The 15,608-nt window shown below is 38.8% G+C and overlaps 1 protein-coding gene across 1 annotated transcript in view; it reads right to left on the bottom strand.

Annotated features, from left to right (window-relative positions):
• Positions 1-15,417, bottom strand: part of CCDC186 (coiled-coil domain containing 186) — a 53,885-nt gene extending 38,468 nt beyond the window's left edge. The window contains exons 1-2 of the mRNA XM_030334130.2: positions 15,202-15,417; positions 4,783-5,475 (exon numbers count right to left, since the gene is read on the bottom strand). Coding sequence (XP_030189990.1) covers positions 4,783-5,414 — 632 coding nt within the window. The 5' untranslated portion in view covers positions 5,415-5,475; positions 15,202-15,417. The remainder of the gene's footprint in view (positions 1-4,782; positions 5,476-15,201) is intronic.
• Positions 15,418-15,608: the final 191 nt, after the last annotated feature.

The raw sequence follows: 15,608 nt of genomic DNA, 5'->3' as shown, positions 1-15,608 counted from the left end.
ACACTTAATGGAGCCACCCAGGAGCCCCCCTACACCGTTCTATGTGCTAGAAGTATGTCAGCAAACTATCTCCACCCTCACGGTGTTTACATTCAAAGGGAGAAAATGAAAATAAACAACATATAATAAAATGTCAGGAAGTGATCCCATCCTCTTAAGAAAACTAAAGGAGGGCATGAGGGCAGAGAGCAACTCGAGCAGCGATTTTAGATAAGGCAGGGTAGGCCTCTCTGAAGAGCACAGGTATACAGTGAGGAAGCAAGTCACACAAATGTTTGGGAAGGAAAAGAATGTAGCATGCAAGTTTATTCAAGCCTTTTTGGCACAGTGGTTTAACTTAGATTATTTATTTGTTTAGGTACACATTCAAGTTGTTGCAGAAAACTACCTGCAACACAAGAATCCTGGCTATAGTTCACAAGTAAACAATTTACCGAGGCAGAAGTGAAGAGCAGCAAACCCTCCAATTGTCACATCCGATGCACAACTGTTCCTAAGAATTCTGGTTGGGACCTTGGACAATATACTGATGTTAGAAAATAGAGACATGGATGTGTAAACAAAGACATTTGGAAATAGATTGATTCAGGAAAATTTAAACCAAAGGAACTGAAAAGTAATTTTCTTTATAGAATATTAAATGAAGGCGAAAGAAAAAAAAAATAGTTGTTCTAGAGCTAAGCCGAGTCACAAAGCATTTTCTTTGGAATTTAAAATATCATGTGAGGGGCGTCTGGGTGACTCAGTTGGTTAAGCGTCTGACTTCGGCTCAGGTCATGATCTCATGGTTCATGAGTTCAAGACCCGCATCGGGCTCTGTGCGGACAGCTCAGAGCCCAGAGCCTGCTTCAAATTCTGTGTCTCCCTCTCTCTCTCTCTGCCCCGACCCCACTCATGCTCTGTCCCTCGCTCAAAACTAAATAAATGTTAAAAAAAAAAAATAAAATATTATGTGTATAACAAAAGATGAACTTAGTTAAAAATAATATCTAGTATTTTTAAATGTCTTAATGTGTACAAACAATTCCATCAGATATCATCCCCCTCACAGACATGAAAAATGTTTGGTTCAGAAAGGTTGATATGAACCACAAAACAGAGTTTGCAAGTGGAAGGGGGACTCTCCAACAGCAGGCCTCTGACCACAACTGTGCTTACCCCAGTCTACCGCGCGGCCACTGTTCAGACAGCATGGGGCAAAAAGAATTTTCTACTGTATTCCTAATATTTTTAGATAAATTTAATACAACTAGTTCATTTCAGATAACCACATTAAAAAAATCTTCTGAAGCCAAAGTAACTAGGCTCAGATTTTAACTCTGGCATCTACTAGCATGTGACCTTGACTTAATCTCTCTGTGCTTCGGGTACCTCATCTGAAAAATGGGAATAATAGTTCATACGACAGAGAATTGTGATTCCATGAGTTAATATATGTAAGTGCCAGGCATATAATCAACAGTGTGTAAGTATTTGCTGTTATTATTTAATGTACAACATCTCACAATTTACAAGAGGGGCATTAAAGTGAAGAATCCAGATCTGAGCAAAGTGGGAAGACACATCAGAGACAATCTCAAAAAAAGGATCTGAAATTGCACTACTAGGCATTTATCCAAGGGATACAGGTGTGCTGTTTCGAAGGGACACATGCACCCCCATGTTTATAACAGCACTATCAACGATAGCCAAAGTATGGAAAGAGCCCAAATGTCCATCGATGGATGAATGGATAAAGATGTGGTATGTATATACAATGGAGTATTACTCGGCAATCAAAAAGAGTGAAATCTTGCCATTTGCAACTATGTGGATGGAACTGGAGGGTATAATGCTAAGTGAAATTAGTCAGAAAGAGACAAAAATCGTATGACTTCACTCATATGAGGACTTTAAGAGACAAAACAGATGAACATAAGGGAAGGGAAACAAAAATAATATAAAAACAGGGAGGGGGACAAAACAGAAGAGACTCATAAATATGGAGAACAAACTGAGGGTTACCGGAGGGGTTGTGGGAGGGGGGATGGGCTAAATGGGGAAGGGGCACTAAGGAATCTACTCCTGAAATCATTGTTGCATGATACGCTAACAAATTTGGATGTAAATTTTTTTAAATAAAAAATAAAATTAAAAAAATAAAAAGGGTCTGAAAGAACAGTACAAAAGGAAAATAAGGAAGTTACCCTAAAAATCAACAATGGTAAAAGCACTGAAGGTCTAAGCACAAAAGCATATAGTTTATTCATAATAGCAGCAGTCCAGTAAGGATATGAGAAGCAGTCATATCCAGGCACCCCAAGGGTAGTATTTTTAAGTTTATTTATTTGAGAGAGAGAAACAGTACGAAAGGGCCAGAGAGAGAGGGAGAAAGAAAATCCCAAGCAGGCTCCGTGCTGTCAGCACAGAGCCTGACACAGGGCTTAACCTCTCGAACCATGACATCATGACCTGAGCCGAAATCAAGAGTTGAACACTTAACTGACTGGGCCACCCAGGCGCCCCAGTTTTAGGGTAGTATTAAGAAGAAACTCGGGGCGCCTGGGTGGCGCAGTCGGTTAAGCGTCCGACTTCAGCCAGGTCACGATCTCGCGGTCCGTGAGTTCGAGCCCCGCGTCAGGCTCTGGGCTGATGGCTCGGAGCCTGGAGCCTGTTTCCGATTCTGTGTCTCCCTCTCTCTCTGCCCCTCCCCCGTTCATGCTCTGTCTCTCTCTGTCCCAAAATAAATAAAAAAAAAAAAAAACAAAAAAAACAAACGTTGAAGAAGAAACTTGAGTTTCGGGGTACCTGGGTGGCTCGGTTAAGCGTCCGACTTCAGCTCAGGTCATGATCTTGCAGTTCGTGAGCTTGAGCCCCACATCAGGCTCTGGGCTGACAGCTCAGAGTCTGGAGCCTGCTTCAAATTCTGTGGCTCCCTCTCTCTTTGCCCCTCCCCTGCTCCCACTCTGTCCCTCTCTGTCTCTCAAAAAATGAATAAACGTTAAAAAAAAAATTTTTTTTTTTAAGAGAAGACTTGAGTCTCAAGAAGAATTTGTACACTCATGTTCACAGTACTATTATTCACAATAGCCAAAATGTGGAAGCAACCCAAATGTCCACTGACAAATGGATAAGCAAAATATGGTATATACATAAAATATTCACACGTAAAAAGGAAGGCATTTCTGACAGATGCTACAATACGGATGACCCTTGAGGACACCCGCTAAGTGAAATAAGCCAACTGAAAAAAGACAAATACTATGATTTCACTTTATATAAAGTATCACGGATAAATTTTAGAAACAGAAAGTAGAACAGTGGTTGTCAGGGGCTGAGGGCAGGAGAATAGGGAGTTGTTGAATGGGTATGCTTTTCACATTTGGGTATGGGTTTCACATTTGAAAGATGAAAAAGCTATGGAGACTGGTTGCACAACAATAAACCTAACACTACTGAACTGTATGCTTAAAAATAGTTAAGATGGGGACGCCTGGGTGGCTCAGTCAGTTGAGCATCTGACTCTTGATTTCAGCTCAGTTCATGATCTCATGGTTTAGGAGACAGAGCCCCCGTGATGGGTTCTGTGTTCACAGTGCAGAGCCTGCTTGCGATTCTTTCTCTCCTTCTTTCTCTCTGCTCCTCCCCCACTTGTGCACACTCCCTCTGTCTCTCAAAATAAACATTTAAAACAAATATTTAAGATGGTAAATCTTATGTGTATTTTGTCACAATCTAAAATAAAAATTGAAAATAGAAAAAAAGAAGGGCTTTGGATGCTTAAGAGATTCGAGTTCACTGGATAAACCAATGAAGGGTAAGCTGGTTTGGGGAAGATTGATCCACTGAGGAAGAAAATCTAGAAGAGGGGCATCTGGGTGGCTCAGTTGGTTAAGGCTCAGGTCCTGATCTCATGGGTGTGGGATCAAGCCCGAGGGCAGAGCCTGCTTGGGATTCTCACTCTCCCTTTCTCTCTGCTCCTCCTCCCTCTCTCCCCCTCAATATAAACTTAAAAAAAAAAAAAAAATCTAGAAGAGTAAATAGTGGAAGCAAGAGATCATTAAAAGCCAGTTACCTATCTAGCAATATTTGGATATTTTTTTCTGTCACCGTCCTCTAGTACATAGACTGCTTCCACTCCTTTCTTTACATATATATCTCCCATTCCAAATTTTTTTTAAGTATCATTTTAAAAAAAGAGAATCGGTCTGTATTTTAGTGAAGGTTAAGAAGGTTTCCTTTCTTAAAGGTTATAAAAGACTGTCTAAACATTTGCATCACTTAAATAAAAAAATCTAGAATAAAAATACAGGACAGTATTAAGATGAAATAAAATTAAACCATCATTAAAATAGAAATTAACTATCAATCCAAGAGAAGTCTAAAAATAACTATGTTCTTAATTACTGATAACTAAGCAATTCTCTAAATTTTAATTTTTAAAACCAATGGATTTACGATGGGAATTTTAAGAAAATCTTTTTTAATTGCATGACTTCTTGTTTCCTCTTGAATTTCTCAGTTTTAACAATATTATGCTCTACATTCTTTCAAAACTGAAAAACTTGTCTTTATAAATATTTCTAGATCTTTAATGAATTCACATTAATATTTATTCCTTTAGGCATATATTAAGTAACTAGACAAACCTGACATTTGCTCAATTATTCAGCACATATTTGTTGATGAACTGCAACGTGCATGACTATTATGGAATTCCAAGATGATACTTTCCTTTAAAGAATTCAATCTTTAATCCTAACCGGTGGGGGGGGGGGGGGCACGAAAATGTTAAAACCTTACTTCTTTATGGTGTGCTCCTGTTGTAAATACTTCTCCTGCACACATTTTTCAAACATAACTAATGCATGTTCTCCCTTATTCATTCCATTTGGAACTCGGTGTTCTTCTGCAAACTCTGTAGATAAAAGCTCAGATTCTATTTCTTCCAACAAATCCTCTGACGCCGAAACATTCTTTATTTTTGAAATAAGTTTCTTGGTGCAGTCTGTATCGTAAGGACTTTCTGAATAAGTCTTTTGATTTGCTGCTTCTGTAAATGTAGATGACCTCAATTCCGCCAATATCTGTGTCACTGTCTGCTCAGTTTCATTTGTTTTCGAAGCTTGCTCTGTAAAACCTCCACCAGGAAAATTAGCTAGTTGTTCAGAATTTTCTGGGCATATGTCTGTTTTAGCACAAGAATCCTCACCTCCACCATGATCCTGAATATAGTTTTCCTGTGCTTCAACCTGATTGTGTTCATTAGGCTGACATAAAGTTTTATCAAAGTTTAATGATGGCAGCGTAGACTCATTTTCTAAGCTGCTGCTGTCATCACCAGACAACAAGTTGCAGGAGTCTTCCTTTAATTCAAATGTTTTCCCGATATTTTTATCAGAGGAAATGGAGGCTATGTGCTCTGCCTCTGACATGCTGACTGGCACCACTTCACTCTGCACTGCTTCAAATCTGTTCCTGGTCTTCGTTTTACATCTAAAAAAGCGAAAACATCAAAATTGTAAAAATTTAAAAAGTTTTGTAAACCATGACCTCATATGTATTTGCATATAGTCCATGATATGAAATAATTAAGGCCACAAATTTACCAGTAATAACTCTTTGAAAGGGGGAAAAAAAACCCCACAACAAGTAAGACAGGCAATCCAAGTGTGCCACAACCAGGAGGGTGCTACAAATCTTACTCTCCTTTCCTCCTTTAATTCAGTCACACAACTTCACTTCAGGTGCAGTTTGCATTCCTTAGTCACCTCTATGAGATGTTGGGTATAAAATATACAAGTTTAAATTGTTAGAATTCAACTGAATTGTTTAGAATTCCTTCAGTTCCATGAGAGGCAAAAGACACTCTCAAGAATCTATCAGAAAATATTGAAGGAATATTTCACTAGAAGAGAAAGATTATAAAACAACTCATACTAACGATGATAACAATTTACTGACAAGGAAAACCCTATCTATAAAACTCTATCTATAGCCCAGGCTCCTAAAGCTGGATGTTAAAGATCCCTGGCGGGAATTTGTTTTTCATCCAGGCAAAAATCCAGGAAGTACCATGGTGATTTTCAAACATTCTCATCAAGAATAAACAATGCTCAATGCAACTCAAATGGAGCCCATATGCACTGCCCGGGTCATAAAAGAAACATTGACAAAACTAATTCAACAACTAGAATACATTTTTATGCTGTTTATGAGGGTTACTATTTTAGTTATTTTCTGAAAATTAGTCAACTTCAAAAATTATCCTAAGACAGATAAATATAAAATATTTCAGCAATCTTGATGAAAAAGAACCGTCAACTTCTTTTCGTCACACATCAACAAAGCATGTATAGAGTAGATGAGCTACCAGTGTCATATAAGATTGGATAAAAAAGGGGGCAGATCATAGTTTTGACACAAACTAGGAAAGAAAGAATTCCAGATGGAAGGTGTATTTATGGAAAACAAAAATATAAAATTTTTGAATAACAGAAAGATATATATTCACGTCGGTCTGTGATGGAAGCATTGGTCAGGGATTCTGAAAAATGATAAAGAGACTGTCAGGTGGAACCTGGGAATGATATGCAAGAATGAATTTTATGACACCATAAATCATGATGGACTTGTATACTTGATTATACTACAGTTTCTAGCACACAGTAGATTCTCGAGTATTGCATTAAAGTACAGAAGTGATCTAATAAAACTAGTACTGTATTTGAGGAACATTCTTCTAGGAGTGTAGAAAATGGGGAAGAATAATTCTAAGAAAAGAGGACCAGTTTGTTAAGTACTCTGTTTTTTAGTTTAGACTGTCCTTTGAGGCATCAACTAGCACAGACGCTGGCCTTAATCCTACACATTACCTATCTGTATAACATATTTCCAAAGCACCAAATAGAAATTATCATTTTCTTGCTGCATATATATTATAACGAAGACAAAGCCCACACTAGTATTAAAGGCTTGGTTTACACAATACAAATTAATGCAGTAAGTTATAAAGGCCTCATAAGCATGCTGTATTCTAAAATCTAAGATAAAATAATTCTCACACAGGGGCATTAGCCACCTGTATAGTTCTCCCTAAAGTAAGTCACTGTGAGATATAACTTGTGAATGTGTTGCTGCTGAATTTGAAGTATTAATTTAGAAATCAATCTAAAAACTAATGAAGTGGTTTTAATCATCATAACCAGTCAATGTTATAGCAACTGAAGGTGAACTCAGAGCTGACCAAAATAACAGATAACAGATAAAGAATCTATTTAAATGAGTTAAGTAATACAAAGGCATTGTGACTCTCCAGCACAGAGCAAGTAAGTTTTATCATTAGAGAACGTGTGCCATGCTTTGTCAAGAGAAAAGCACTAAGCAAATACTGAGTATCCTTTTATCCAGCTTTCATATTCTCCTGGGTTCAGTCTTCACCCTTTTTTCCCTCCTAGAATTCATCCACTTTGAAAATTTGAACCAACAACTCCTAGCAGATATCCACATTAGTTACTTTCAGTCCAGTATTCTTGAGTTACAGATAATGAATTCCTGTTTGCCTTCACTCTATCTCTGTACCGGTATTAAAATCTCCATCTGAATGTAGGCATTTCAAATGGATATTCCACCACAGCCTCAAACTGAAAACGGTTTAAAAATCTCCAATCAAAATTGTAGCTCCTATAATTGAGCACTCCCAGCTAATCCTTTCGATTTCTGTCAATGGTATCATTTTTCTTAGTCATGACTCCTTCCCTTCCTTTGCTCTCATATTCTTTCCAATTATACCTTCCTTTCTACTGCCACTGTCCCCTACCTGCAACCCAATCCAGGTGTAATCACTTCATACCTTAACACTTGAAATGTTGATTTCTCAGTCTTACTCCATTCCTATTGTCTTCCCTGCAACTCCAAGTAAAAAAATAAAGAGCTTAATAAAAAGTGGAAGTGACTTGAGACAGCACTAGGTCAAGTATCACCCAATCCAGAAAAGGGGTTGAAGCATGTACTACAATAGCTCTGCCAAAAGGGAACAGGAGCTGCCCTGTGAAGGGAGCCGGCCCTCGATGGCAGAAGGGACCAGCGAGCTACAACACTGACCCTAGAAGATCCACACATATCATAACCTCCACAGAGACTACCACCAAATGCAACCAGATGAACCAGATTAAGACCAGGGATATCTCTTTCCTCTTTGGAGGTTCCTATAATAAGAATTCTGCCTCGACTGGCTGGTCTTCGGCCAACTACAAAAGGGCTAGCTAGAGAAAAAAAAGAGGGAACATATTTTAGAGTCAAATTACCTCTTCTTTAATTCAAGCAGCTGGAAACTTAACACCTTTATCCTTTCTTCAGGTAGAATAAGGAGTTTGTAATGTTTTTTGTGGCTTGTTTTGTTTCTTAAGTAATTGAAACCTATCTTAATTTCTGGAATAAGTTTTCTCTGATAATGAAAAGTGGCAGAAAGATACAACATCAAACCCATGCAAGGGACTGTACTTCAGAGGGAAGTAAAAAGGATGGGGGTGTTTTACAGAGGATGATTACAGACCTAAGAATAAAAACTAAAACCACGTTTATACCTCAGAATGTGATTCCTCCTCAGTAAACCAGTCATACTACTTGTCCAATCTTATCTCTCAACACATTCCTAAAATCCTAGGACCTCACTATAATCTACCACCCAGACCAGTCTACTCAAGATTCCTTCAATCTACACATTAACATTTCCATGGCTTTGCCATGGAAAATGTCCTTCCTTTCAGTCTATTCGGAGTCTAACTACATTTAAAGGACCAATTCTAAATCCGCATCTTCCTCCAAATTCTCTCTCATTGTAAGTACAGAAATAATCTCTCATGTAAATGAAAACATACTGCATTTGTATATACTCATCAAGCACACAGTCCCTGCCTTCCCAATGACATTTCTGGACAGTCTCTAGCTTTTTAAATGAGCTTTGTACTTTCAAGGAGGAACTTCACTCTGAAGTGAATCAAACTTCTTAAATCCCAAGCAATATAATAATGGTAATAATGAATAATCTAACATACACTCTTTACTATATTTACATTTATTCTTGCAAATGTTAAATGTTGTTCAGTTCTCAATGAGGGTGGGATCCACTGAGTTTATACAATGATCTGAGACTTGTAATATTATATGAACAGTGCAGAACAAATATTGTCTCACTCTCAATATTTATCTAAGTGAAAAAAAATAAGTCTGTTTGTATGATTACCTCAGCTTAGACTGTTTTACATATTACCCTTCCATAAATTAAAGGAAGCTTAGTTTAACCTCAAAAGACAAGTACTTTCTATATTGTTGCTCACTATATGCCCCTGACCTTTCACATAAATTGACATCTGGTAACCACTTAGTTTGCAAACTTAATTTTCTGATGCTCAAATGAATACAACTTGCACAACAAAAGGAGAGGTGTTGAGAAAAATCTATGTGTATATATGTAATAAAGCCATCAACCAAAGATTAAGTAACTGTACAAGATTATGTACAATGAGCTTGATTATGTCCACAATTAACCAGATAACTGGGGGGGGGGGGGGAGGGGGGGACCAGTCAGCTGCGTCCTCTTGCGGGCCTCCAGTTGGCAACACAGATGTAGGCCAGTGTGGTTGCTGTCCAAGTTTTTTCTTTGGGGATAGGGGAATTGTCATTGAAATTACTGAGGATCCAATAGCCTAAGAGCAGTTAGACACAGGTTTACAAAATTGTTTTAATTAAGAAGTGCTCGTACAAATCCAATCTACACTCACATATAAAGATATAGTGATTACAATTACAGTATCTATTCCTTTTTTTGAGTTCAAAATAACACAGGTTATCTGACTTTTTAGCAACTCTTACTCATTAGGGGAAAATGCTGTATTTAAACCTTAGCAGTCACAAAATTCCTCAGTTGAAGCTTCCTCCCCCCCAACCCCCCGCCCAGAGTTGGTTCTGTTTCTGACACAGTACTACAGGACCAATTCACACTTCAATATTGTTTCAGGAGTGAGAATTGGTTTCGCTCTTACTGGAGCTCATCAGCTGTAGGCAACTGGTCAAGAAACATTTTTTATTTGCCTTAAAGCCAACCATTATCTACCTTTGTTTTATTTATTAACACTTATTCATTTTTGAGAGACGGAGTGCAAGTGAGGGAGGGCCAGAGAGAGAGGGAGACACAGAATCTGAAGCAGGCTCCAGGCTCTGAGCTGACAGCACAGAGCCTGACGCGGGGCTCGAACTCATGAACTGTAAGATCATGACCTGAGCTGAAGTCAGATGCCCAACTGACTGAGCCACCCAGGTGTCCCTGTTTTATTTTTTAATGAAAAAAAACCTCTCATTTCTACAAAATTACTTCCATATAAGAGCCTTACAAATAAAATAAAAACACTGTCTTTAAGAACTTTTAGTACTAGTACTTGTTTTCTTAGTAATTAGCAATATAAACAAAAAAAAACTTAAGCCTACTCAATATAACGCAAAAACAAATGAATCCAATCCACATATATTTGGTAATAGGTTATCAAACAAGCCTCATACAAAAGTACCAAGTCACAAATACAATTCCAAACTATTAATTCATTCACCAGGTACGTACCGACTGAGCACGCATTATGTGCACATACTGTTCTATGTGCTGAGTACATGGCAGTGAAGAAAACATCCATCCCTTAGGGAATTTACATTTTGGTATAGTGGACCAATATATATAAAAACTCTGTGTTAAATCTTTTACTCTTTTTGTTTATAGCATTTTAATATGAACATCTGTCAGTGTTCCCTCAGAAGCTATAGAAGATATGCATAAGTGTTTTAAATTCAACAGAAAAATCTGGCTCAGTTCAGCATAAATATTTACAACAAACTACACAGTTTTAAATTACAAACTATACCATTTAAGTCTCAAGTAATACTAGCTGTATATTTCTTAGATAACATCCACTAAGACAAGCAAGTTGAGTCTGTGAGAGCACTCCTATTCTTAAATATAATGGTTTACTGTCCTTTGAAGGCAAAGTACATTGAAAGGTTTTTCACATATTTCCTAAATACACATTGAAAGCACCATGAACAAAATAACTTATACGACCAGTTCTAAGAAGGTTCTGATGAGTCAATTAAAATCAGAAGCAATAAATAACATCAAAGATGCATCCATAGGGGCGCCTGGGTGGCGCAGTCGGTTAAGCGTCCGACTTCAGCCAGGTCACGATCTCGCGGTCCGTGAGTTCGAGCCCCACGTCAGGCTCTGGGCTGATGGCTCGGAGACTGGAGCCTGTTTCCGATTCTGTGTCTCCCTCTCTCTCTCTGCCCCTCCCCCGTTCATGCTCTGTCTCTCTCTGTTCCAAAAATAAATAAACGTTGAAAAAAAAAAAAATTTAAAAAAAAAAAAAAAAAAAAGATGCATCCATAGTCCAACATAATCTGATCAGAATCCTCAAGTAACCCGAGTAACTGGTTTTTGATGGATGTTACCTTTAAAATACAAACACTTTCCTGGATAAAGTTTTTAAACACAGAATAAACTAACAGGACAGAAAGGAACGTGTGTAAAAAACATGAAAACCTTTCTTCACATGATGAAAATATCACACACTGAAATTCACAGAAGGCAAATCAAATTCTACTTTTAAAAGATTAAAAACAAAAAAAGATTAAAAACTAAGATATTTCAAAAAACTCTAGCTAAGTTCTATCAAAAAGGAGAAATATTTTGTACAGTAGTCACATTCTTTTTTTTAATTTTTTTTTTAATGTTTATTTTTGAATGAGAGAGAGAGTGCAAGCAGGGGATGGGGCAGAGACAGAGAGGTAGACACAGAATCTGAAGCAGGCTCCAGGGTCTGAACTGGCAGCACAGAGCCAGACACAGGGCTTGAACTCACGAACTGCAAGATCATGACCTGAGCTTAAGTTGGACACTTAAACTGAACCACCCAGGCACCCCCAGTAGTCACATTCTAGTTAAACTTGTAAGTAAAAATTTAACTTTAATAAAGGAAACTTTGAGTTTCCTTTATGTGAAACATAGCACAATATTTTTAAAGTTGCCTTAAGTCTACAGCCTGAGGAGTATGAAGCCAAGGTCAGTATCCTTGTGGGGTTTGTTTAGCTTTGCACCCAAGACTCAGGGCAGAGCACATTTTAGGGTTATGTGCATTATATCACAAAAGAAAACATTAGGACAGACTCAGGGCAATAGATGCAGCAAGAGTCCCCCCAAATAATACCAAACCCTGTGACAGGATAATAGGAGAAAGAGAAATTATGATCCATCAAGATTCCAGGAAAAAGAGGTTAAGTAGCCATATAATCTATCACGTTATTAAGTCATATGTTATATTATCAGTTTAGTATCTTAGACCCATACAATTTTATGTAACTCTAATAATAAGTTTTAAAGCAGAAAGTTTTTAATATAGAAATCTTAGTTTGAAGCTATCTGTAGAGAGCTATTTAAACTTTACTGAGTCTCAGAAAGTGTAAAAAGTTTTCAGCTAATTTTTTCAAAATCTGAAAATTAAAAGAAGGGTGGGGGGAAGAAAAATGACTGACCTATATAGTTCCTTCTTCAAAAAAGACGACTAATAAAGTTAAAAGTAAGTGGTAAGTCTGCCTTATATTAAGTCGTTCTGGTTAATGTTTAAATTTTGAAACCACCTTTGGCCTGGGCTCAGTTAACATGGTATGATATGGTTCACTAAAAAAATTATTCATTAGTACTAACTACATAATCATCCCTATAGTAGATTACCAGTTCATGTGCCCTAATGACAAATATACTCACAATCCAATCAGTATTTTCCTTTGCCAGGTTTAATTGATACTTTGTATCTATTGCTCCTCCATCCCAATATTATTCCTTTTGTTTACTTTTTAGCCTAAATATTTTTTTTAATGTTTATTTATTTACTTTTGACAGAGACAACAAAGGGGGGGAGAGACAGAGAGAGATGGAAACACAGAATCCAAAGCAGGCTCCAGCTCTGAGCTGTCAGCACAGATCTCGGGGCAGGACTTGAATTCACAAACCGTGAGATCGTGACCTGAGCAGATGCTTAACTGACTGACCCACGCAGGCACCTCAGCCCAAATAGATTTTTAAAATCTCAGTAGCTAATAAATAAGTTCAAAGAAGTCTGAAATCATGAGATTACAAATGATTTCAAAATCAAATGATCAATGCTCCTAGTGTTGCCCTGAAATGAATACTAAATGTAACATTGCAATATCCTAAGCCCAATGAATGTTGTTGAGAAATGCAAAATTTAGCTTTATTATTTAAACCTAGAGATAAGGGATAAAAGAAAAATCCAAGTTTTACTGAAAGAAAAAAAAAAACAAAACAAAACTTGAGACCAAGGATTCTTACTTTAACATGAACCTGTTAGAAGAATTTGGAAAACTAATGCAGATTAGTCATTCCTCAAAGGGAAGGATGATTTTTCTAAATCTCTAAATAAGGCCGCTTCCACCTATTATCTCTTTGTAAAGACTGAATATACAGTACAGTTACCTTCACTTTGAGATGTCAGCACGTAGCTGTAAAAAGTGTACTAAGCAACTGCCATCAGGAATGCTGTCATCGAATAGCACTAAAGGCCAAGTCTTGCATTTATGGGTGAAGGAACTAAAAGGTTAAGAGTAGCTACTGGGCTACACTACTCCCTTCATGTTAGTGGTTAAAACTCTGAAACACCAATGACATTCTCTGAACCTCCACTGTTTAAAGTAATCTCGAGGTTTATATGCTGGTATTCTGAATTTGACAAGGTTTTAAAAATTAATAATATCAACAGAAACACAATCCATGCATTTCCAGGGAAAAACAAGAATATAGGCACAAGCCAGGCATTTCCAGGTAGATTCTTCAGTATTTACATGTTGGCCTATTACACTGTAAAAAGGAGTTTTAATTCTTTGTAAGATTTGTGAATTACTCAGTAATTTCACTGAATTTAAAATAAAAAGACCAAAAAGGAAAGAAAAAAAAACGAGGCCAATCATCACCCTTTTCTATTTCTGTAATGATGAATAAAGAGTTGAAAAGCAGGTGCACAGAGAATAGTATACCTTATTAACAAGGAGATAGTTCAGTTTCACTATCAATATCTCTTGAACCTTAATTTTCCCCACAAGATCAACTCCGTCTAATACGAAGGTGTAGCCTGTAGTTGGTAAGGCTACACCCACAATTAGCATACCTATACACTTGGTCTTTTTTTAATGATTACCAGCACAGCTCTTGAAATACTGTTGCACCGATTTGCTGCATACTTGTCTTACAAAAACTTCCAGCCTATCACTTTGAAAGAAGTAAAAACACTAGGCATCAAGGGAACATTACACACACACGGAGAAAACTGTCAAATGCCTTGGTACCGTATGCCATTATTTTTACTAAACTAATTCCCACAGGTAACAAGACTAACAAGTCAAAGGGGCAGATTCTAATCCTGATGCTCCTACTCCAAATCCAGGTCTCTTTAAACAAAACCAAGATGTGAATGTTAGTCACAGCTGTTAAATTGCTACAGCTAAGCATTAATTACACCCGCGCTGTCCCCTAGGCTTGGTACTAGGAAACATGTAGAAGAGCCTTTCCCGTGTTACAAGTTTGATAAACACAAATCTGAAATATCCTTACCACCAAGGTTTAGCAAACGCCTTGGATGTCCTTGGAAGAAAGGCAACAGAAAAACCAAGAACAGTATCTTTCACATCCAAAATCCCCAAAAATCTTAAGTTACTTAAAATCATAATAACTCAAGTGTTTACAGGACGATAAAAAGTCGCCACAACAGTAAACATAAAACAGTCAACTTGGAGACGGAAAGAGAAATAGGCGATTGAGTCTATGAAAAATCGTCAAGCAGGTGGGGCTTAGCTGCAGTTCGCCCTGGGAGACCACGCAATCGGCCCAAATTCGACTGCTCTCCAGGCACCACTCAGGAGGCACGGCCCCAGGACCCCCACCGGTCTCTGGGCCGCCGTCTCTCCAAGTCGGCCCGGGACCCAGGGAAGAAGGCAGGGAGAGGAAGGGACTCCTAACTCTGTCCCCCTAGCGCTCGCCTGCCTCCACTGTCCCCGAGAGGCCAGGCGGACGGCCGACCCGGGCCCCGCAGAGCCGCGAGGGAGGTGGGCAGTCCCGCCGCGCCGCCACTACGACTCCCGGTCCGCTTCGGGCACCCGTCAAGCACTCACCCCACTTCTCCGAGCCTCAGGCCGCACCCCTACCGAGGCCGCTGAAGCTCCGGCTCAAGACCTAATTTCTCCATAGTGGGGACCGGCAGACCATGAGGTTCGAGGAGACAGAGAAAAGGGACAACACCGACGCCGCACTCCCTCCTTCTCGGTTTCCTCAAGCCCCCGCGGAGCTGACACATCAACAAAGATGGCGGCGACGCTGAAGCCGGCCCCACTACAGCTGAGGGGGCGGGGCTCTCTAGAGGAGCCAATCAGGGAGGCGCGGGCGGTGTGACGCGACGCACCTCGGGGCCAGTGTAACCTGTCTGCAGTGGGCGGGGCCAGGGCAGCACCGCCTCCTGCACTTGAAGCGCTGAGACCGGCGCTCAGACTCTGGGCACCTACGCCCCAACTGACTTGGCTAG

The sequence above is a fragment of the Lynx canadensis genome, chromosome D2 (genome assembly GCF_007474595.2).
Source record: "Lynx canadensis isolate LIC74 chromosome D2, mLynCan4.pri.v2, whole genome shotgun sequence".
Lineage (NCBI taxonomy): Eukaryota > Metazoa > Chordata > Mammalia > Carnivora > Felidae > Lynx > Lynx canadensis.
Note: the sequence above shows the minus strand (reverse complement) of the source record. Positions and strands in the feature narration are given on the sequence as shown.